This window comes from Scyliorhinus torazame, chromosome 16, assembly GCF_047496885.1.
Source record: "Scyliorhinus torazame isolate Kashiwa2021f chromosome 16, sScyTor2.1, whole genome shotgun sequence".
Lineage (NCBI taxonomy): Eukaryota > Metazoa > Chordata > Chondrichthyes > Carcharhiniformes > Scyliorhinidae > Scyliorhinus > Scyliorhinus torazame.
Window position 1 is genome coordinate 58672386 of NC_092722.1, and position 24753 is coordinate 58697138.

Genomic DNA, 24753 nt, shown 5'->3' on the forward strand with positions numbered 1-24753 from the left:
GATTTTCCCAGCCCGGGGCCGGACCGGAGAATCCCCGCGACCGGGCCACGCTGCCCCGATGCCGGCACGCGATCCTCTGCTCCGTGGAGAATCGGCGCCATTGGCGCCGGCACATTTGGCGCGGCGCCGGTCGCGGGCCACAGTAGGCCGGCCGGTCCGCCGATTCTCCGGCCCAGATGGGCCGAGCGGCCGCTCCAAAAAGGCAGAGCCCCGCCGCCGCCGTCCACACCTGGTCGCAGCCGGCGGGAACGCTGCGCACACGGTCGGGGAGCGGCCTGTGGGGGGGGGGGGAGGGGGGGCTCCATCCCCGGGGGGGGGGGGGAGCTCCGATGGGGTCTGGCCTGCGATCGGGGCCCACCAATCGGCGGGCCGGCCTCTCGCTCCCGGGCCTATTTCCCTGCGCGCCGGCCCGTGAACTCCCGCGCCATGTTACGTCGGGGCCGGTGCGTTGAGGGAGGGCACCGCGCATGGACGGGTTCCGGGGCACCCAGCTGGCGCCGGGTTGGGAGGCTGAAGTGGGTGAACCGCTCCAGCGCCGTGCTGGCCCCCTGTAGGGTCCAGAATCTGTACTCCCAACGGCCCGTTCACGCCGCCATGAAACGCGACGGCGTTTCCGACGGCGTGAACACTCTGCCACCGAATGGGAGAATCCCGCCCCTAGTTTGGTTCTGCACAAATTATTGATGTAAAACCCCCTTTCTCTTCCCAACCACCCAAGCCTCCTCTCTCAGCTGTGTGCCACAGGTTTCCACGGGTTTTGAACAAACAAATAAAAACATTAGTTTACTAGGTCAGAAAGGTAAAACAGTTTACAAATATCTACACTCTAACATTCAGGATAAGTATGAAGTACACATGATTAATAGGCAAACTGTGGCCAACATTACACAATAAATGACAGATGCAAACAAGGTAGAGTCCATGGATTTCTCAACAACCCATTCATGTATTCATAAGCACTGTGGGTCAACTAACCTCCTCTGTGTCTCTTACAAGGGATTCCAAATGGCTTTTCTCAGCATTTATTCATGAGTTAGAAGGATGGTAGCAGCCATTTTGGAGAGAGGTGCTATCACCCGAGCTAAGAATTAAAACTCTTGCGGGATTTTGTGCCCGCTTCGCTGTTCGGACTTGCAGTCAATGCGGCTGAAAACCAACCCCCCAGAGTGAATTTAATCAAGTGGCATATTAAACAATGCCATCACTTGCAAGACCCCCTACAAAACACTCACCGTCCTGATTTGGAAATATAACGGCCGTTCTTTCACTGTTGCTGGGTCAAAAACCTGGAACACCCTCTCTAACAGCACTGTGGGTGTATCTACACCACATGGACTGCAGCGGTTCAAGAAGGCAAAACACTACTGTTATAACCCGCACGGATCTTACGGGGTAGGGATGATTAACTACCCCGTGGATCTTACAGAGTGCAAAATCCGCTGATAAGAGGGCAGGGGATCCTTAACAATATTTGGCTTTGTACAAATAGAAACGGTCAGTAAGGCACCAACTAGAGAAGACTCTATCGCGAGCTACTGGAGCTGTACATTATAGTTTGTTGTAAAATAGGTTTTTGTTTCAATCAAACTCGGTGTGCACTCTTTGTTGCTCAAGGGCAAGTAGGGATTGGCAATAAATGCTGGCCAACTACACCTACATCCCGCGGAAGAAAAGAAGCTATCAAGCAAGATATTCTGGACTTTAATATATAATGCAGTAATAGTACAGTAGATCTTTCTGGGGAGGCCGTGGCGTAGTGGTAGTGTCACTGGATTAGTAAGAGTAATGTTCTGTGGACCCAGGTTCAAATCCCACTACTGCAGATGGTGAAATTTGAATTCAATAAAAATCTGGAATTAAAAGTCTAATGATGACCATGAAACCATTGTTGATTGTCAGGACTTGAAAATTGTAGCTATGAGGAGACATTGGATAGACTGGGTTGTTTTCCTTAGAACAGAGGAGGCTAAGGGGTGACCTAATTGAGGTGTACACACTTATGAGGGGCCTCGACAGGATAGACATGAGAGATTTGTTTTCCCTAGATGAGGAGTCAATGACCAGGGAGCATAGAATCCAGGTGAGTGATAAAAGGATTAGAGGGGATATGAGAAAAAGCTTTTTCACCCAGAGGGTGGTGGGTATCTGGAATTCACGGCCTATGCTGGTTCGTTGTGGCTGAAACGCTCACCTCATTTAAAGGATACCTGGATCTGCACCTGAAGCGCTGTGACCTGCAAGGCTATGGAGCAGGTGCTGGGAAATGGGCCGAAAACAGGCCCCTAATTTCTCTTTTTCCCTCCTTTTTGGCCGGCACCGCTATGATGGGCTCAATGGCTTCTTTCTGCACCGTAACATTTCTATGGTTCTAACCACATCTTTTTCTTCCATTGATTTCAACCCATCATCAAGGGGTTAACTTCTCCGGCTATCTTTTGTTGAATGGTTTAATGGGTTTAAACTGTGCAGCCATCAATGCTGGCGGGTTAGGGGGTGGGGGGTGGATAGGGGGCATCTTCGAGAAGCAAAGGGGTCAATCCTATTTTTTTTAAACCTTCCTTTGTATACTCAGTTTAAAAAAAAAATATGTTTATTAAGAATTTTTCAACAAAATTTTCAACCATACAAACCCCCCCCCCACCCCCTCCGTAACAAAAAGAAAAGAAAAGTTGCATAGTAAGACATAAACATATCAATTCAACATAGTACAGAACTTTGTACATTGGATTCCTCCAGCACATATCGACTTTCCCAAACGTTTATGTATTTTCTTGCTCAAGTGCCCCTAGGAAAAAAAACCTTCCCCGTCCACCCTTCTTCCCCCCCACCGAAAGAGATATACCCTCCCCCTTCCCCCCCACCCCCACACCCCCCACCCACCCCCCACCCCCCACTTCCCCCCCTGGGTTGCTGCTGCTGCTGACCGAACTTCATCTAACGCTCCGCGAGATAGTCTAGGAACGGTTGCCACCGCCTGGAGAAACCCTGCACAGACCCTCTCAAGGCAAGCTTTATCCTCTCCAACTTGATAAACCCTGCCATGTCATTTATCCAGGCCTCCACACTGGGGGGCTTCGCATCTTTCCACACTAACAAGATCCTCCGCTGGGCTACCAGGGACGCAAAGGCCAGAATGCCGGCCTCTTTCGCCTCCTGCACTCCCGGCTCGTCCGCCACTCCAAATAGTGCTAGCCCCCAACTTGGTTTGACCTGGACTTTCACCACCTTAGATATAGTTCTCGCAACACCCCTCCAGAACCCATCCAGTGCCAGGCACGACCAGAACATATGGGCGTGGTTCGCCGGGCTTCCTGAGCACCTCCCACATCTGTCCTCCACCCCAAAGAACCTACTCAGCCTCGCCCCTGTCATATGCGCTCTGTGAATCACCTTAAACTGTATCAGGCTAAGCCTGGCACACGAGGAAGAGGAATTAACCCTACTTAGGGCATCAGCCCACAGACCCTCTTCAATCTCCTCCCCCAACTCCTCCTCCCATTTACCCTTCAGCTCCTCTACCAAAGCCTCCCCCTCTTCTTTCATCTCCTGGTATATCGCCGACACCTTGCCCTCTCCGACCCATACACCCAAAATCACCCTGTCTTGAATCCCCTGTGCCGGGAGCAACGGGAATTCCCTTACCTGTTGCCTCACAAACGCCCTCACTTGCATGTACCTGAAAGCGTTTCCCGGGGGTAGCCCAAACTTCTCCTCCAGCGCCCCTAGGCTCGCAAACGTCCCATCAATGAACAGGTCCCCCATTCTTCTAATCCCTGCCCGATGCCAGCTCTGAAACCCCCCGTCCATCCTTCCTGGGACAAACCGATGGTTACCACTGATCGGGGACCACACCGAGGCTCCCAGTGCACCCCTGTGCCGTCTCCACTGGCCCCAGATCTTTAGCGTTGCCGCCACCACCGGACTCGTGGTGTACCTTGTCTGCGAGAGCGGCAGCGGTGTCGTCACCAGCGCCACCAGACTCGTTCCTTTGCAGGACCCCATCTCCAACCTCTTCCATGCCGCCCCCTCTCCCTCCATCACCCACTTACGGATCATCGCCACATTGGCTGCCCAGTAGTAGCCACCCAGATTCGGCAACGCCAGCCCTCCTCTATCTCTACTCACTCCAGAAACCCCCTCCTTACCCTTGGGGTCTTATTCGCCCACACAAAACCCATAATACTCCCTTAATGCCATGGCCAAAGGTTCAATTGCTAATGCAAACAACAGGGGGGGAGAGGGGGCACCCCTGCCTCGTCCCTCGATACAGCCGAAAATACTCCGACCTCCGCCGATTCGTAACCACACTCGCCACCGGGGCTCTATATAGGAGCTTAACCCAGCTAATAAACCCTCCCCCAAACCCAAACCTCCGCAACACTTCCCAGAGATACTCCCACTCTACTCGGTCAAAGGTCTTCTCCGCGTCCCCAGCCGCCACTATCTCCGCCTCACCCTCCACCGATGGCATCATTATCACGTTTAGGAGCCTCCGCACATTGGTGTTTAGCTGCCTGCCCTTTACAAATCCCGTCTGGTCCTCATGAATCACCCCCGGGACACAGTCCTCGATCCTCGTAGCTAGCACTTTTGCCAGCAACTTAGCATCCACGTTGAGGAGCGAGATTGGCCTATACGACCCACATTGCAGTGGGTCCTTATCCCGCTTCAGGATCAAAGAGATCATTGCCTCAAACAGTGTCGGGGGCAGGGTCCCCCCCTCCCTTGCCTCATTGAAAGTCCTCACCAGCAACGGGGTTAACAGGTCTACATACTTCCTATAGAACTCAACCGGGAACCCATCCGGTCCCGGGGCTTTCCCTGCCTGCATGCTCCCCAGTCCTTTAATCAGCTCCTCCAACCCAATTGGCGCCCCCAAACCAGCCACCTCCTGCTCCTCCACCCTCGGGAACCTCAGTTGGTCCAAGAATCGTCGCTTCCCCTCTTCCCCCGCTGGGGGCTGGGATCTGTACAGTTCCTCATTGAAGGCCTTGAATGCCTCATTTACTTTCACCGCACTCCCCACCGTAGCTCCCCTTCCATCCTTGACTCCACCTATCTCCCTCGCTGCCATCCTCTTACGGAGCTGGTGTGCCAGCATCCGGCTCGCCTTCTCCCCATACTCATACATCGCCCCCTGTGCCTTCCTCCACTGTGCCTCTGCCTTCCCTGTGGTCAACAGGTCGAACTCCGTCTGGAGATTTCGCCTCTCCCTGAGTAATGTCTCTTCAGGGGCCTCTGCATATCTCCTGTCCACTCTTAAAATCTCCCCCACTAACCTCTCCCTTTCCCTGCCCTCTCTCTTCTCCCTATGAGCCCCGATGGAGATTAACTCTCCCCTGACAACCGCCTTCAGCGCCTCCCATACTACCCCCACCTGCACCTCCCCGTTGTCGTTGGCCTCCAAATACCTTTCAATGCACCCCCGCACCCTCCCGCACACCTCCTTATCTGCCAGCAGTCCCACATCCAACCGCCACAATGGGCGTTGGTCCCTCTCCTCTCCCAACTCCAGTTCCACCCAGTGCGGGGCATGGTCTGAAATGGCTATGGCCGAATACTCCGTTCCCTCCACTTTCGGGATCAGCGCCCTGCCCAGAACAAAAAAATCTATCCGGGAGTAGGCTTTGTGCACGTGGGAGAAAAAAGAAAATTCTCTGGCTAGAGGCCTGGCAAATCTCCACGGATCCACTCCCCCCATCTGGTCCATAAACCCCCTAAGTACCTTGGCCGCAGCCGGCCTCTTTCCGGTCCTAGATCTGGAGCGATCCAGTGCTGGGTCCAACACCGTGTTGAAATCCCCACCCATTATCAAGCTTCCTACCTCCAGGTCCGGAATGCGCCCCAACATACGCTTCATGAATCCAGCATCGTCCCAGTTCGGGGAGTATACATTTACCAACACCACCCACGTCCCCTGCAACCTACCGCTCACCATCACGTATCGACCTCCATTGTCCGCTACTATGTTCTTGGCTTCAAACGACACCCGCTTCCCCACAGGTATTGCCACCCCTCTATTCTTCGCATCCAGCCCCGAATGGAATACCTGTCCTAGGCATCCCTTCCTTAACCTGACCTGATCTGCCACCTTCAGATGTGTCTCCTGAAGCATGACCACGTCTGCCTTCAGTTAGGCCCCTCACATTCCACGTTATCAGCCGGATTGGGGGGCTTCCCCCCCCCCCCACGCCCTGCTGACTAGCCATCTCCTATTTTAGGCCAGTCCCATGCCCGCACCTCCCGCACCGTTCAGTCCCCCAGACGGAGAACCCCCGCCCCGACCACCTCTTCCGTTTTCAGTTCCCCCTCGGCCAATGCAGCAGCAACCCTATTCCCACCCCCCCCCCCCCCCCCCGCTAGATCCAGGGGCGAGATTCTCCGACCCCCCGCCGGGTCGGAGAATCGCTGGGGGCTGGCGTGAATCCCGCCCCTGCCGGTTGCCGAAGTCTCCGGCACCGGATATTCGGCGGGGGCGGGAACCGCGGCGCGCCGGTTGGCGGGCCACCCCCCGCGATTCTCCGGCCCGGATGGGCCGAAGTCCCGCCGCTAAAATGCCTCTCCCGCCGGCGTAAATTAAACCACCTACCTTACCGGCGGGACAAGGCGGCGCGGGCGGGCTCCGGGGTCCTGGGGGGGGCGCGGGGCGATCTGGCCCCGGGGGTGCCCCCACGGTGGCCTGGCCTGCGATCGGGACCCACCGATCCGCGGGCGGGCCTGTGCCGTGGGGGCACTCTTTCCCTTCAGCCTCGGCCACGGTCTCCACCTTGGCGGGTGCAGAAGAGACTCCCTCCACTGCGCATGCGTGGGAAGCTGTCAGCGGCCGCTGACGCTCCCGCGCATGCGCCGCCCGGAGATGTCATTTCCGCGCCAGCTGGCGGGGCACCAAAGGCCTTTTCCGCCAGCTGGCGGGGCGGAAATTCCTCCGGCGCCGACCTAGCCCCTCAAGGTTGGGGCTCGGCCCCCAAAGATGCGGAGCATTCCGCACCTTTCGGGCGGCGCGATACCCGTCTGATTTGCGCCGTTTTGGGCGCCAGTCGGCGGACATCGCGCCGTTTCCGGAGAATTTCGCCCCAGATCTCGCTCTTTTGCTCCCCCCATAATACTTCCGTAAGTCAGCTGACTCCTGCTGACCCCAGCTTCCCCCGCCTTCCCATTGACCCCCCCCCCGGTGTGGAAATCCCCCCTCCTCCTTGCACTCCTCCATTCCCCCCCCTCCACCCTTCCCTAACGCGGGAAAAAGCCCGCGCTTTCCTGAGCCAGCCCCGCCCCCTGTGGCGCAGCTCCTGTTGCGGCCTTATCCCAATTCCCCCATCACCGGGACTCACCTCCCTCCAGCACCGGCGCCCACATTCCCCACAGTCTCCCCATCAAATCTCTTCCCCCAGCCCCATCCATCGTCCCACCCGTGAAACATTCTTTACCCATATTTACAACCCTGTATACATTCAACATCTCCCCCACAGCCACATACCCTCAGTTTGAGTCCAGTTTTTCCGTTTGGATAAAGGTCCAAGCCTCTTCTGGCGTTTCAAAATAGTGGTGTCGGTCCTGAAATGTGACCACAGTCGCGCTGGCTGCAGCATTCCGAATCTCACCCTCGTCCTATGCAGCACCGCCTTGGCCCAATTGAAACCAGCTTTCCTCTTTGCCCCCTCCCGCTCCAGTCCTGGTAGACTCAGATCACCGCATTCTCCCATCTACTGCTCCGCTCTTTCTTGGCCCATCTCAGGACACACTCTCTGTCCGCGAAACGACGGAACCTCTATCGCCCTCGGCGGCTCGCCGGCCTTGGGTCTCCTTGCCAGGACCTGGTGAGCCCCTTTTAGCTCCAGGGGGCTCGGAGAGGCCTCCCCACCCATCAGCGAATGGAGCATCGTGCTCACATACGCCCCGGCATCGGCCCCCTCCACCCCTTCAGGGAGACCCAGAATCCGGAGATTCTTCCTCCTCGACCTGTTCTCCAGGTCCTCTAATCTTTCGGCCCACCTCTTGTGCAGCACCTCGTGTGCCTCCATCTTCACCGCCAGGCCCACGATCTCGTCCTCGTTCTCGGTGGTTTTGTCCCTCACCTCTCGGAGCTCTACCTCCAGGGCCTTCTGGGTCTCCTTCAGCCCCTTGATCGCCGTCAGCATTGGCGCCAGCACCTCCTTTTTAAGCTCCTCCACGCAGCGCCTGAGAAACTCCCGCTGATCCGGCCCCCATGCTGCTCGATCTCCGCCCTCCGCCATCTTGTTTATTCCCCCTCGTTTCTGCCGCTGCTCCAAAGCCACTTTTTCCCCCGCTCCACTTCTGGTCCCCTCCATACACGACAGAAGGGGGACCTTGCTCTCACCTTCCCACACGGGAATCGATCGAAATATTTCCGTTGGGGCTCCTCTGGAGAGCCCAAAAGTCCGTTCTAGCGGGAGCCGCCGAAATGTGCGGCTTAGCTCCGCATCGCCGCAACCGGAAGTCCTTTGTATACTCAGTTGACCATCAACAGCAGATGTTTGGAGTTTTGAAATCAACTTCCAAAAACAAGCTAAGTGCTAAAGTGTGTTTGTACAGTTTCAGTCGTAAAGTCAATAATGGTGGGAGCGATTGCCTGAGGAAATGCTTTCAGCTTGGCAACGTATAAATGGACGGAATAGCCTGAGGCGAGAGATGCTTGAAGGAGAAAAGGGGCCCAGAATTTGGAATATTGGTTTCCCCTCAAATGCAGATCAGAGAAATATTTAACTATTGTTGGGGTCAGCTTAAGGAAGCATTGGAGAAAGTATTTGAGAAAGACGTCCAGGAAAGATTTTTTGAAAATAAATTTAGAGTACCCAATTATTTTTTTCGCCAATTAAGTGGCAATTTAGCGTGGCCAATCCACCTAACCTGCACATCTTTGGATTGTGGGGGTGAAACCCACACAGACACAGGGAGAATGTGCAAACTCCACACGGACAGAGACCCAGGGCCGGGATTCGAACCCGGGTCCTCAGCGCCATCGGCTGCAGTGCTAACCACTGTGCCGCGTGCCGCCCTCTGACCAGGAATGACCCGATGGATATCCCCGTGGAGCTCGTGGAACACTTGCTTCCCCCTGAAGGACAGAGGCCTAGAGGCTGGGGCTTATGAAACAAATGCCTAAAAGCCGGCCCGGGTTGGGACCGGCATGATCGGTAGTCCCGACTGGGACCTATGTGCTGCAGGCCATGTTGTAGCTTCACAAATAAACCTACGTTTATATCACCTCTTCAGAACTCTTGAAGACTTTATAAAGATTACACATGCCCTACTCCTGGCGATACCGTTGATACATCACAGAGGAAGTTAGTAACATTTTTTCACAGTATCTCTGTTAATCTGGTCATTTAAACTCTACCTGGAAAATGGAATATCACTGCTGTTAAAACTACGAGGAGTTTAGCCATGGTTGTCCTTTCCTGATTCTGAAAGAAGCTATTCTGTGTTAAACGGAACAAAGCTGATCAGCTGCCCATTAGTTCCGAAACCAAGTCGGGATTCTAGTTATGATGGTTCAGTAGAATATAATCTCATTTGTGACCATCTGGAGAGTGTGGGATAATTTAATTATTGCACATCAACTTGTGTCCTGTTAGGTATTTCAGCCAAATTAGTTGTAAGCAATCTTCAATTCCAATCCATTATTCTTACATGGGGCAATGTTTTTTTTGTTTGGATCTGGGAAATTCCGGAATTAGGTATAAACCCAGTTTGGATGCATCTTCTGGGGAACTTCGAAGAGGAGGAGGAGGCCATTCAGCCTGGCAAGCCTGTTCCATCAAGTCAATTAGATCATGGCAGCACGGTAGCACATGTGGATAGCACTATGGCTTCACAACGCCAGGGTCCAGGTTCGATTCCCTGCTGGGTCACTGTCTGTGCGGAGTCTGCACGTTCTCCCCCTGTCTGTGTGGGTTTCCTCCGGGTGCTCCGGTTTCCCCCCACAGTCCAAAGACATGCAGGTTAGGTGGATTGGCCACGCTAAATTGCCCTCAGTGACAAAAAAGGTTAGGAGGGGTTATTGGGTTACAGGGATAGGGTGGAAGTGAGGGCTTAAGTGGGTCGGTGGATACTCAATGGGCCGAATGGCCTCCTTCTGCACTGTATGTTCCATGTTCTATTTGTGGTCTGCCTCTAGGCTCCATCTACCCAGCGTGGTTCTCAACACGCTGTCCCTTTTAGAAATCTAACCTTCGCAGTTTCGATATTTTCAACTGGCTCCCAGCCTCAATGGCATTTTGGGGAAAGAATTCCTATTTCCGTTAGGCTTTGCTTGAAGAAGTGCTTTGTGCCATCATCCCTGAATGGTCTGGCTGTGTTTAGTTCTGGATTTCTTTCACCAGTGGAAATGCTTCCTCTCTGTTGAATAAGGGCGACACAGTGGCTATCACTGCTGCCTCACAGCGCCAGGGACCTGGGTTCAATTCCGGTCTTGGGTAACTGTCTGTGTGGTGGAGTTTGCACGTTCTCCTCATGTCTACGTGGGTTTCCTCCGAGTGCTCCGGTTTCCTCCGACAGTTAGCTGGATTGGCCAGGCTAAATTTCCCCTTAGTGTCCAAAGATTGGGTGGGGTCACGGGATGGGGTGGGGGAGTGGGCCGAGGTAGGACGCTCTTTCAGAGGGTCGGTGCAGATTTGATGGGCCGAATGGCCTCCTTCTGCACTGTAGGGATTCTATGACCCTGTCCAATCATCCAATCATACTAAATATTTCAATTAGAGCACCCTTTAATCTTCTATACTTGAAGGAATGTGCAACGTGCTCTCATAATTTAACACCTCAAACACCAGCTTCATTCTGGTGAATCAGCACTGCACTCTTCTCTAAAACTACTATATCCTTCTTGAGGTGTATTGCTCAGAGCTGAGTACAGTATTCTATATGGGGGTCTAAATAGTTTTCTTGATACTAGGAACCAACTAAATGCACAACTTCCTCGAATCAATTTACCTGTGAAACAGCAAATTACTGTGATCTTCTGAATTTAGTTCCATGAATACTGAGTGGGGTAAAAATCTCCAGGGATCTCCTGTCAGGCACCGACAAGGGACACCCTGTCAGGCACCGACAAGGGACCCCCTGTCATGCATTGACAAGGGGCCCCCTGTCAGGCATCGACAAGGGACCCCTGTCAGGCATCGACAAGGGACCCCCTGTCAGGCATCGACAAGGGACCCCCTGTCAGGCATCGACAAGGGACCTCCTGGAAAGCAAATGGAATGTTGACATTTATAACCAAAGGAATTGAGTATAAAGGTAAGGAAGTGTTGTTGCAACTATAAAAGTCATTGGTGAGACCGCACCTGGAGTATTGTGCACAGTTCTGGTCCCCTTATTTGAGGAAAGATGTAGTGGCATTGGAGGCAGTTCAGAGGAGGTTCGCTAGATTGAATCCAGAGATAAGTGGTGGGGTTCGCCAATAATGGGGCTATGTCCCCACGCCAGCATAAAAACACTGACGTTTCACTCTGGACCTTCCTTAAGAAAGCCCTGAGTGATTCTCCTACCTGCAGGGCCCCGGAGTGCTTCTTGCAGCTCTGGCTGTGGATACGGGTCCCCGCACTTCTGGTCGGGAGTCCGTGCATGTGCACGGCGGCGACCTGCAGCGGCCGCCCCGTGGGACATGGCGGCCTCGGACTGTGGAGCGGCACCAGAAATGCCCAATCGCCCACCTGGCTATCCATGAGACCCCCCCCCCCCCGGGTGATCGATCCCGCTCCCCACCAGGGCGGCCGCGGACTGGGTCCACAACTGCCACCGGCCGTTCCCTACTGCCGATAGGTGGTTAGGACCATGCCGTCGGGATCTCGGCCAGTTTTCCTCGGAGAATCGCGGGGGAGAAGGAGCCTCAGTCAATGGCCCCCTAACCGCTCCGCGTAGTTCGCGTGAGAGACCCCCGAGCGATTCTCCGGTGACCGGAGAATTGTGGGAGTGGCGTCGGGCCGGATTTCGGCGTAAACACCCGTTCGCCGCCCCTGCGCCGATCGTGATTTTGGCGCGGAGGCTCGGAGAATCAAGCCCAAGGGGTTTGTCGCATGAGGAGAGATTGAACAGTTTAGGCCTATACTCTCTAGAGTTTAGAAGAATGAGGGGAGATCTCATTGAGGTGTACAAGATGCTGAACGGTATGGAAAAAGTAGACATGGAGCTGATGCTTCCTCTTGTGGGACAGTCTAAAACGAGAGGTCATAATCTTGGAATAAGAGGTAGTAAATTTAAAACAGATTTGAGGAAAAACTACTTCTCCCAAAGGGTTGTGAATCTGTGGAATGTGCTACCCCAGAGTGTGGTGGATACAGGGACAGTGAGTAAATCTAAGGAGGAGTTAGACAGATTGTTAATTGGTAATGGGTTAAAGGGTTATGGAGAACGGGCAGGACAGTGGAGTTGAGGCCAGGATGGGATCAGCCATGATCACATTGAGGGTGTTAGGCTCAGGAGGCTAAATTGCCTACTCCCGCTCCTAGGCCATGTGTTTTACGGAGGAGATGCTCTGACTGATTTCGCAATCCAGCTCTTGGTCTGTTACATTGTAGGTAGCAGGTGAGGAACATATCAGCCATGATAGAATAGCGGAGCAGACCCGACGGGCCGAATGGCCTAATCCTGCTCCTATTCTTATGTCAGACATCGACCAGGGACAGTACTCCTGTCAGGCATTGACAAGGGACCTCCTATCAGGCATTGACAAGGGACCTCCTATCAGGCATTGACAAGGGACCTCCTATCAGGCATTGACAAGGGACCACCTATCAGGCATTGACAAGGGACCACCTGTCAGGTATCAACAAATTGCTGGGGAGCCTTTGCCCCAAAAAGTCAATAAACAGTGTCATAGACACAAAGGAAAACAATCATATTGTACCACTAGTTTTAAAATAAGGATCTTTCACTTTTTTGATGTTGACTGCTAACTGTTGAGGCTATTAAAGGACAGAGATAAGAACATAAGAACTAGGAGCAGGAGTAGGCCATCTGGCCCCTCGAGCCTGCTCCACCATTCAATGAGATCATGGCTGATCTTTTGTGGACTCAGCTCCACTTTCCGGCCCGAACACCATAACCCTTAATCCCTTTATTCTTCAAAAAACTATCTATCTTTATCTTAAAAACATTTAATGGCAAGGAATTCCATAGATTCACAACCCTTTGGGTGAAGAAGTTCCTCCTAAACTCAGTCCTCAATCTACTTCCCCTTATTTTGAGGCTATGCCCCCTAGTTCTGCTTTCACCCACCAGTGGGAACAACCTGCCCACATCTATCCTATCTATTCCCTTCATAATCTTATATGTTTCTATAAGATCCCCCCTCATCCTTCTAAATTCCAACGAGTACAGTCCCAGTCTACTCAACCTCTCCTCGTAATCCAACCCCTTCAGCTGTAGGATTAACCTCCTCTGCACACCCTCCAGTGCCAGTACGTCCTTTCTCAAGTAAGGAGACCAAAACTGAACACAATACTCCAGGTGTGGCCTCACTAACACCTTATACAATTGCAGCAGAACCTCCCTAGTCTTAAACTCCATCCCTCTAGCAATGAAGGACAAAATTCCATTTGCCTTCTGAATCACCTGTTGCACCTGAAAACCAACTTTTTGCGACTCATGCACTAGCACACCCAGGTCTTTCTACACAGCAGCATGTTTTAATATTTTATCATTTAAATAATAATCCCTTTTGCTGTTATTCCTACCAAAATGGATAACCTCACATTTGTCAACATTGTATTCCATCTGCCAGACCCTAGCCCATTCACTTAGCCTATCCAAATCCCTCTGCAGACTTCCAGTATCCTCTGCACTTTTTGCTTTACCACTTATCTTAGTGTCGTCTGCAAACTTTACACATTGCCCTTGGTCCCCAACTCCATATCATCTATGTAAATTGTGAACAGTTGTGGGCCCAACACTGATCCCTGAGGGACACCACTAGCTACTGATTGCCAACCAGAGAAACACCCATTAATCCCCACTCTTTGCTTTCTATTAATTAACCAATCCTCTATCCATGCTACTACTTTCCCCTTAATGCCATGCATCTTTATCTTATGCAGCAACCTTTTGTGTGGCACCTTGTCAAAGGCTTTCTGGAAATCCAGATATACCACACCAATTGGCTCCCCGTTATCTAATGCACTGTTAATGTCCTCAAAAAATTCCACTAAATTAGTTAGGCACGACCTGCCCTTTATGAACCCATGCTGCATCTGTCCAATGGGACAATTTCCATCCAGATGCCTCGCTATTTCTTCCTTGATGATAGATTCCAGCATCTTCCCTACTACCGAAGTTAAGCTCACTGGCCTATAATTACCCGCTTTCTGCCTACCTCCTTTTTTAAACAGCGGTGTCACGTTTGCAAATCATTCATTTATTCACTCTATTCTTCAATCTATCTTGGTGTCAGGATACAGTACTGCCAGAACTCCAGACAAACTGTAAAATATAAAGTTATTCCTCTTTGTAACGGTTCACTTTCACCTTTCCGTCTGTCAGGAGTATGAAATTAATTATACACTTGGATTCCTACTTGGGAAAACTGAGCTGCCCCATTCTGCAATTATGTCACAAAATTCTCACACATGCGCTGAAGTGGAAAGCAACTCTGTTCCTCTCTCTGTCCCACCACCATATCATTCTCAGTTCCACTCACCCACACTGTGGTCTCAGCTCCTCTGTGGACCCACTATTGACAACTGGCCTCGACCCCATGCCAATCGCTTTGTCCTTCACCCCAAACTCAGCTGAAGCCACAAGTCGGCGACCTGCTTCCCCTCTATACAGACAGCTGGCATGAGGTGTTTGAGGGCAGCTTTTGAGGCCTACTTGACACCAGGCTCTGATCTGCAGAAGAAAGTCTCCTTCTGTTCAGCTCCTCTGGGAGAAGATTCTGGCGAAATGGAGGGATGGTAGGGCAAAGGGCTCTATGTTGGCCAGCTTAAGTCAAATTGAACCAACAGCCACCCCTGTGTGAACAACCCAATCTCTGGGAAAGCCTGCAAGGCCAGTGGGTAATCTGGGTCCTGCGGGCATCATCGTCAAACCCCAGGCCTTGATGTAAATGTTTCCCAAAATAAACCAGACTACTTCTGGCTAATATTTCTCTTTCCTGAGCTGGGCTATGAAGATCACGATTCAAGTCAATATTGCCACTTTAGCGTTGCCGACTGTGATTAAGAGTGTTCCGGGAGATTTCATTGCATGATTTGCCCCCAAGCTCCGACCATTATTTGGCCAATTGGAAAGCAAAGAGACTCATTGCCCAATTGGACGATGCTTGATTGTCAGCCAAACAGGCCAAACAGGCCTTCGCCACATCACAACTTTCAATATTGCTCTACCTGGTAAAGAGATGTTCGAAGGAAATTTAAAAATAAAACCAGCTTTTTTTCACGTCCCGATGATTTTGCTCCAGGGTCACACACAGCAGTCTCCTGGGATTGATCTTCAATTGCTGGAGGCTCCAGGCCAATCCTGGAAAGTTGGCACATGTAATCTGCTGACTTTCCCCCAAGATTTTATTTGAGCTAAATATAGACATTGTAATTTATGAAAGGAAAGCCGACAATTGATGCCACACGTGGCGAGCACAATTTAAAAGTTAACAGCTAAACAACTTCATCCGCCGAGCATGACATTTGTACAGAAACCACACTGAAAAATATAGCACATGTTCACACTGATAGAGTACTGGGTATATTTAAACTCCCACTGCACTGGCATCAGCTGGAATCTGAAACACTTCATTCTGCTTTTTAAATTTTCTTTGCGAAGCATTGCAGACTGAACTGAGGAGAAGAAAAGGAACAAATTGTTTCCAATTGCTCCCACTGCTGAAGCTCTGCGACTGTGTGTTTACCCATTGATCATTTTCTTGCGGAATTCGACTCACAACCAGGTTTTCCACAGAGAATGAGTCTCCTAATGCACTGCGTAAACGTGTGAGGAGTGTTAACTTGCGCTTGGATCCTGCACTGCCATTCATTCCTCCCACAGGCGGCACAGTGGTTAGCACTGCTGCCTCACAGCGCCAGAGAGCTGGGTTCAATTCCGATCTTGGGAAACCCACCTGTGGCTGTGTGGGTTTCCTCCGGGTGCTTCCGGTTTCCCCCCACATTTCAAATATGTGCAGGTTAGGCGGATTGGCTATGCTAAATTGCCCCTTAGTGTCCAAAGGTGTGCGGCTTAGCTGGATTGGCCATGATCAGTGCTCGGGGTTATGGGTATAGAGCGGGGTGTGGGTGTAGTGCTCTTTCGGAGGGTCAGTGCAGACTCGATGAGCTGAATGGCCTCCTCCTGTACTGTAGGGATTCTATGGATTATAATTTCTCAAGAGTGGAATAATAATCATCTATTTCTCTTTGGGGTCTGGAACGCACTTTGAACATAGAACATACAGTGCAGAAGGAGGCCGTTCGGCCCATTGAGTATGCACCGACCCACTTAAAGCCTCACTTCCACCCCATTCCTGTAACCCCAAAATCCCTCCTAACCTTTTTGGACACTATGGACAATTTAGCATGGCCAATCCACCTAACCTGCATGTCTTTGGACTGTGGGAGGAAAGCGGAGCACCCGGAGGAAACCCACGCAGACACGGGGAGAACGTGCAGACTCCGTGCAGACAGTGTCCCAGCAGGGAATCGAACCTGGGACCCTGGCGCTGTGAAGCCACAGTGTTAGCCACTTGTGCTACCGTACTTGTGTGGCAGTGTGGTGGAGGGAGTTTCCCAATCGAGGCATTCAAGATGGCATAGAGTGATTGAATAGTAACAATGTGCAGGGGTACGGGGAAAGGCAGGGGAATTGCTGCTGGAGCGGGGTGGTGGGGGTGGTTGAGGGCAGGTTGGCCTTGCCAAACCTAATGAATTATTACTGGGCGGCAAATATAGCCATGGTAAGGAAGTGGGTAGTGGGGAGGGGTCAGTATGGGAGCGGATGGAGGCAGCCTCATGTAAGGGCATTAGCTTGGCACTAGCTTGGGAGCACGGCTGATGGCACCTCTGCCGTTCTCGCCGGCCATGTAGTCCACACACCCGGTGGTGGCAGTGGGCATGAGAGTGTGGGGACAGTGGCAGCAGCACCCGAGGCTGGACGGGGCATCTGTTTGGGCACCGATGTGTGGAAATCACAGGTTTGTTCCGGGGGGATGGGGGGTTCCAGGGATGACGGCGGGCGGAGATTGAGCGGTTTGGGAACCTATCTGTGGGGGGCAGCTTCCTGAGCTTGGAGGGACTGGTGGAGGAGTATGAGCTGCCCAGCGGGAACGGGTTCCGATGCTTACAGGTGCAAAACTATGTGAGGAAACAGGTGTCGCCCTTTCCCAGCCTGCCGCCCCCAGGGTTGTAGGACAAGGTGGTATCGAAAACAGGGGTTGGTGAGGGCAGGGTGTCGGAGATTTATAAAGAATTAATGGGCTGGGAGGGCGCCCTGATAGGAGAAGTTAAGCTGAAGTGGAAGGAAGAGGTGGGGAGGGTGTTGGAGGCTGGGTTATGGGAGGAGGCTCTGAAGGGGGTGAATGCATCCTCATTGTGTGTGTAGCGCACAAAGACTCCATGAGACGAATATAGTGAAGTCGATGAGGCTTTATTAAGCGTGTCTGTTCCCCAGCAGCTCGATAGTAAACTGCCTGCGGGGGAAGACACCGGCTTCTTATACTTCGCCTTCAGGGCGGAGCTTGAGGTCAACGGCCAACCAGGACCCGGGATCTGTCAGCCAATGACATTAGGGCTTCCAGTCCCACATGACCCCCAATACATACTACCACATTCACCCCTTGTCAAAAATGAACCCGGCGGGGTGATGCTTCGTATGGTGGTAAGGGTTTACAGGGCTGGTCCTGGGAGGATAGAACATTCACATGGTAGTACAGTATTGGACAGTTCCGTCCTGTTGCAATTATTTACAGAGGGTATAGGAAAAAACAAAATGTTCTTTGAACAGTCCATCTTTGTTTTACATCGACGCCACGAGTCGGTCGGGCGGTCCGGTCGTCCGTGTCGATCGCCTCGGCCCCGGCGGTGGTGGTGGTGCTTGTACCAGTGTTGTCGCCTCCAGGAGCCGTACGGTTTCAGCTGTCGGTGCAAAGGGGAGGGGGACTGATCCTCCTGGGAAGGGGGCGGTCGCGGGGTGCGGCGGTGGCAGGAAGGGGGGCGGTTGGGTTGATGGTGTCGGGGGGGTGTGCGTGGTGCCGGCGGGCGCCAGATCCCGCAGGGAGACCGTGTCCTGTCGGCCGTCGGGGTACTCCACGTAGGCGTACTGGGGGTTTGCGTGGAGGAGGTGAACCCTTTCGACCAACGGGTCCGCCTTATGTGCCCGCACATGCTTTCGGAGCAGGATGGGTCCTGGGGCCGCCAGCCAGGTCGGCAGCGACGTTCCAGAGGAGGACCTCCTAGGGAAGACAACGAGACGCTCGTGCGGCGTTTGATTAGTGCTTGCACATAATAACGACCGGATGGAATGGAGAGCGTCCGGGAGGACCTCCTGCCACCGTGAAACTGGGAGATCCCTGGACCGTAGGGCCAGTAGGACGGCCTTCCAGACCGTGCCGTTCTCCCTTTCTACTTGCCCGTTCCCCCGGGGGTTGTAGCTGGTCGTCCTGCTTGAGGCTATGCCCTTGCTGAGCAGGAACTGGCGCAGCTCGTCACTCATGAAAGAGGATCCCCTGTCGCTGTGGACGTATGCGGGGTAGCCGAACAGTGTGAAGATGCTGTTCAGGGCTTTAATGACTGTGGCCGCGGTCATGTCGGAGCAGGGAATGGCAAAAGGGAAGCGGGAGTATTCGTCCACTACATTAAGAAAATATGCGTTGCGGTCGGTGGAGGGGAGGGGCCCTTTGAAATCGAGACTGAGGCGTTCAAAGGGGCGGGAAGCCTTAATCAGGTGCGCTCCATCTGGCCTGAAAAAATGCGGCTTGCATTCCGCGCAGATGTCGCAGTCCCTTGTGACTGTACGGACCTCTTCTAAAGAGTATGGGAGATTGCGGGACTTGATGAAGTGGTAAAACTGAGTGACCCCCGGGTGGCAGAGGTCCTCGTGGAGGGTTTGGAGGCGGTCAATTTGTGCGTTGGCACATGTGCCGCGGGATAGGGCATCGGACGGCTCGTTCAGCTTACCGGGCCGGTACAAGATCTCATAGTTGAAGGTGGAGAGTTCGATCCTCCACCTTAAGATCTTGTCATTTTTAATTTTGCCCCGCTGTGCACTATCGAACATGAAAGCTACCGACCGTTGGTCAGTGAGGAGAGTGAATCTCCTGCTGGCCAGGTAATGCCTCCAATGTCGCACAGCTTCCACTATGGCTTGGGCTTCCTTTTCCACTGAGGAGTGGCGGATTTCTGAGGCGTGGAGGGTTTGGGAGAAAAAGGCCACGGGTCTGCCCGCTTGGTTAAGGGTGGCCGCTAGAGCTACGTCGGAGGCGTCGCTCTCGACCTGGAAGGGGAGGGACTCGTCGATGGCGCGCATCGTGGCCTTTGCGATGTCCGCTTTGATGCGGCTGAAGGCCTGGCAAGCCTCTGTCGACAGAGGGAAGGTCGTGGTCTGTATTAGGGGGCGTGCCTTGCCTGCGTACTGGGGGACCCACTGGGCGTAGTACGAAAAGAACCCCAGGCAGCGTTTCAGGGCTTTTGGGCAGTGCGGGAGGGGAAATTCCATGAGTGCGCGCATACGTTCGGGGTCGGGGCCTATTATCCCATTGCGTACTATGTAGCCCAGAATGGCTAGCCGGTCGGTGCTAAAAATGCACTTGTCCTCGTTGTACGTGAGGTTCAAGGCTTTGGCGGTCTGGAGGAATTTTGAGGTTGGCGTCGTGGTCCTGCTGATCGTGGCCGCAGATGGTTACATTGTCGAGATACGGGAACGTGGCCCGTAACCCATGTTGATCAACCATCCGGTCCATCTCCCGTTGGAAGACCGAGACCCCGTTTGTGACGCCAAAAGGGACCCGTAGGAAATGGTATAATCGCCCGTCTGCCTCGAAGGCTGTGTACTTGCGGTCACTTGGGCGGATGGGGAGCTGATGGTAGGCGGACTTGAGGTCCACGGTGGAGAAGACTTTAGACTGGGCAATCCGATTGACCATGTCGGATATGCGGGGGAGAGGGTACGCGTCTAGTTGTGTGTACCTGTTGATGGTCTGGCTATAGTCAATGACCATCCTTTGTTTCTCCCCTGTCTTCACTACTACCACCTGCGCTCTCCAGGGACTATTGCTGGCCTGGATTATGCCCTCCTTTAGTAGCCGCTGGACTTCGGAGCGAATGAAGGTCCGGTCCTGGGCGCTGTACCGTCTGCTCCTAGTGGCGACGGGTTTGCAATCCGGGGTGAGGTTCGCAAACAAGGACGGGGGTTGCACCTTGAGGGTAGCGAGGCCGCAGATAGTGAGTGGGGGTATGGGGCCGCCGAATTTAAACGTAAGGCTCTGTAGATTACATTGGAAATCTAATCCCAGCAAGGTGGGGGCACAGAGTTGGGGAAGGACGTTAAGTTTGTAGTTTTTGAACTCCCTCCCCTGCACCGTTAGGGTAACTATGCAGAATCCCTGGATCTGTACGGAGTGGGATCCTGCAGCTAGGCGCTTTTGTGCGCGGATAGGTGGTCAAGGAACAGCGTCTTACCGTGTCGGGGTGTATAAAGCTTTCCGTGCTCCCGGAGTCGACTAGGCATGGCGTCTCGTGGCCGTTAATTAGGACCGTTGTCGTCGTCGTCTGGAGTGTCCGGGGTCGAGCCTGATCGAGCGTAACCGAAGCGAGCCGTGGTTGTAGTAGTGGGGTGGGGTCCGTTGTTGCCGTCCAAGATGGCGTCGGGGAAGGACAAAATGGCCGCCCCCATACATCGCACGTGGCTGGGGGGTCACAAGATGGTGGCGGGGGTGGACAAAATGGCCGCCCCCATGCGTCGTACAGGTCTGGGGTGGTCCAAGATGGCGGCGCCCTTCCTCCCCTCGTGGTGGCCGGGACCCAAAATGGCGGCGTCTGCGGGTCGCACATGGTGTGCTGGGGGGTCTGGGGAGCGCTAGGACCGCGAGCGCTAGGACCGCGCGGAGCTCCCTCACCGCGAGCACTAGGACCGCGAGCGCTAGGACCGTGCGGAGCTCCCTCACCGGGGACAGCGGTGGTCGGGGCCCAAGTCGGTGGCGCCGGCGGGTCAGGCGTGGGGCCGCGAGCGCTGGGACCGTGCAGAGCTCCCCTGCCGGGGACAGCGGTGGTCGGGGTCCAAGTAGGTGGCGCCGGCGGGTCAGGCGTGGGGCCGCGAGCGCTGGGACCGTGCAGTGTTCCCTTGCCGGGGACAGCGGTGGTCGGGGCCCAAGCCGGCGGCGCCGGCGGGTCAGGCGTGGGGCGCGGGACGGGGGTTAGGGTGGCGTTAGGGACGCGAAAAAAACCCTCCTCTCCGTGGGGAGTGTTGGCCGGGACCCAAAGCGGTAGCGCCGGCGGCGGGTCATACGTGGGCTGCGGGAAGGGGGGTTGGGGAGTGTAGGCGGCGTGCAGGGCTCCCAGTTCTCCTGGGACCGCGGTGGTCGGGACCCAGAGCGGCTGCGCCTGCGGGTCGCACATGGCGTGCTGGGGGGGTTGGGGTGCATAGACTGCTTGTAGGGCTCCCTGTGGCCCCGGGACAGCGGCGACCTCGCGGGATCGGCACACCACCGCATAATGGCCCTTTTTCCCGCAGCTTTTGCAGATGGCTGCGCGGGCCGGATAGCGCTGTCGGGGGTGTTTCGCCTGGCCGCAGAAATAACAGCGGGCGCCCCCGGTGCGACTCGGCGTTTGGACTGCGCAAGCCTGTGGGGCGTCCGGGAGGGGGGGTAGGGGGTTTGCCGCGACGGGTACGTACGGGGCCCAATGGCCTGCCGCGCAGTCGGGGCCGTAGGCGCGGGTATTACGCGCGGCCACGTCTAGGGAGGCTGCTAGGGCCCGTGCCTCTGAGAGTCTTAGCGACTCTTTTTCTAGAAGTCTTTGGTGGATTTGGGAGGATTGCATACCTGCCACAAAAGCGTCGCGCATTAACATGTCCGTGTGTTCGTTTGCGTTCACCGACGGGCAGCTGCAGGCTCGTCCCAAAATCAGCAGCGCGGCGTAGAACTCGTCCATCGATTCTCCGGGAGCTTGCCGTCTCGTCGCGAGCTGGTAGCGAGCGTAGATTTGGTTAACTGGGCGGACATAGAGACTTTTCAGTGCTGCGAACGCCGTCTGGAAATCCTCTGCGTCTTCGATGAGGGAGAAAATCTCCGTGCTCACCCTCGAGTGCAGGACCTGCAGTTTTTGTTCGTCTGAGACTCGGCCGGTGGTCGTCCTGATGTAGGCCTCGAAGCAAGTCTGCCAGTGTTTGAAGGCTGCTGCCGCATTCACTGCGTGGGGGCTGATCCTCAGGCATTCTGGAATGATCCTGAGCTCCATAGTCCTTTTTAGGCACGCTTAATAAATTGTAGCGCACAAAGACTCCATGAGACGAATATAGTGAAGTCGATGAGGCTTTATTAAGCGTGTCTGTTCCCCAGCAGCTCGATAGTAAACTGCCTGCGGAGGAAGACACCGGCTTCTTATACTTCGCCTTCAGGGCGGAGCTTGAGGTCAACGGCCAACCAGGACCCGGGATCTGTCAGCCAATGACATTAGGGCTTTCAGTCCCACATGACCCCCAATACATACTACCACAGTGTGCTAGGCTTGGCCTCATTCAATTTAAAGTAGTCCACAGGCCGCATGTGACGGTGGCCAGAATGAGCAGGTTTTTTGAGGGGGTGGAGGATAGGTGGGGACGGTGCGCGGGGCGGGGGGGGGGGGGGGATCGTGAACCATGTCCACATGTTTTGGGTCTGAGGATTTTGGAGGGGGTTTGTTGACGTGATGTCTGAGGTGCTGAGCGTGAAGGTGGTCCCGAGTCCAGAAGTGGCGATTTTTGGAGTGTCGGAAGACCCGGGAGTCCAGGTGGCGAGAGAGGCTGACATTTTGCCCTTTGCCTCTCTGGTAGCCCGGAGACGGATTCTGTTGGAATGGAGGGACTCAGAGCCAGCACAACCGCGGGGGGGGGGGGGGGGGGGGGGGGCAGAGAGGGTGGGGGCATGGCAGGGAGGGTGAGACGTGGGGGCGTTGGTTATTTATTTGTTATGAGATTTCCTGCTTGTTCGCTTTTTGGTTTTGGCTGTGTTTGATGTATATGTATAAAAAAAAGAAGAATGGCAGGGGTATGGCACTAAGTCATGCTGTTTGTTTGGGGAGTCGGGGCAGACATGCAATGGGCTGAATGGCCTCCACCCTAACAATTCTGCGATTCTTTTCCCCCAGTCTTTCCTCCCCATGTTGCTCCCTTCTCTCTGCTCTGGGAACGTCCCACCTCCTGCAAACTTTCTCCCCACCTGCTCTCTCCTCCTTCATCCCCAAAATTGCTACCTTTTCTTTCATCTAGCAGGGTTTGCTGAACATTGGATGCATGGATCATTTTAAATGTCATTTTGTTCATATTTTGAAGGGATTGGGTGAAACCCCCGACCCGTTACTTTTAATGCAAGTGTTGTCCCTGACTGAATCAGCCTTGTTATTCGCTGCACTGTGACAATTGCCTCTCCATCTCCATCTTTGCTTCTCCGCAATCTTTCTCTCTCTCTATCTCCCTCTCTATCTTGCTCTACCTCTCCATCTCTCTCTATCTCTATCCATCATTCTCTCTCTATCTCTCTCCATTGCTCCCTCTACCGTTATCCATCACTCTCTCTCTCAATTCCTCTATCTATTCCTCTCTCTATCGCTCCCTCTCTATAGTTCCCTCTCTCCCTCTCTATCCCTCTCTATTTCTCTCTTTATATCTCTCTCCATCCCTCTTTCTCTCTATCCCTCTATATTTCTATCACTATCACTCTCTATTTCTCTCTTCATCTCTCTCCATCTCTCCCGATTTCTCTCTCCATCTCTCTCTATCCCTCTCTCCCTCTCTATCCCTCTCCAATTTTTATCTCTATCTCTCTCTATCCCTCTCTCAATTTCTCTTCCTATCTTTCTCTCCAACCCTCTCTCTCTATCCCTCTCTCCATTTATCTCTCCAACTCTCTATCTCTCTCTATCTCTTTTTCTACCCCCCCCCTCTATCTCTATCACTCTCTATCTCTCTCCACCCTTCTCTCGATTTCTCTCTCCATCTCTCTCTTTCTAACTCCCCCTCTCTCTATCCGTCGCTCTCTCTATCTCACTCTCCTCCCTGCTGCTCTGAAAAGCCAAATCCAAAATGTACTTTTGCATGAATATTCTTTGTAAGTGCGGCGCTATCTCAAACGGACGCTCCCACAGTCATCTGAAAGCAATTTAAGGGTCTTACCGTTGCTCCCAGTTCATGCAAAGCCACATTCATGGTGGAGGTGTCCCCTCAGTCACAGTGGTTGTGTGGACTGCCAGTTCGGTCGCTCATCTATAGACCACACAGAGATGCAGTAACCAAAGTCATGCTTTGGGAGCACTGGTCCCAAGCTTTGCCCGCCTCGATACAACTCTCCAGGCTGCTGGAAAGCGGGTTTATTAATCCATCGCCAATTTCTATCTGTTGCTAGGATCCGGATTGCAGCCTAGATTATATCCCCCCCCCACGCTTCTTCTCTTTCAGCCCTGTCAACTTGAAGGAGGAATGGCAAAAAAATACAGCCTTCAGTGACATCTGCTGGAGCAAGGCGGTAGCCCCCAGCACCCCAAGCAGCTGGCTCCTCACACACTGGCACCTCCCTCCTCACTTCCAGGAGGGGTGTGCAATTTCTAACTGGATAAAGTAACGGAGGCT

The 24753-nt window shown here is 53.7% G+C and overlaps 1 protein-coding gene across 2 annotated transcripts in view; it reads right to left on the reverse strand.

Annotated features, from left to right (window-relative positions):
- Window positions 1-24511, reverse strand: part of ece1 (endothelin converting enzyme 1) — a 560453-nt gene extending 535942 nt beyond the window's left edge. For both annotated transcript variants that reach the window (XM_072478544.1, XM_072478542.1), the window contains exon 1: window positions 24301-24511. In XM_072478544.1, the coding sequence (XP_072334645.1) occupies window positions 24301-24333 (33 nt within the window). In that variant the 5' untranslated portion in view covers window positions 24334-24511. The remainder of the gene's footprint in view (window positions 1-24300) is intronic.
- Window positions 24512-24753: the final 242 nt, after the last annotated feature.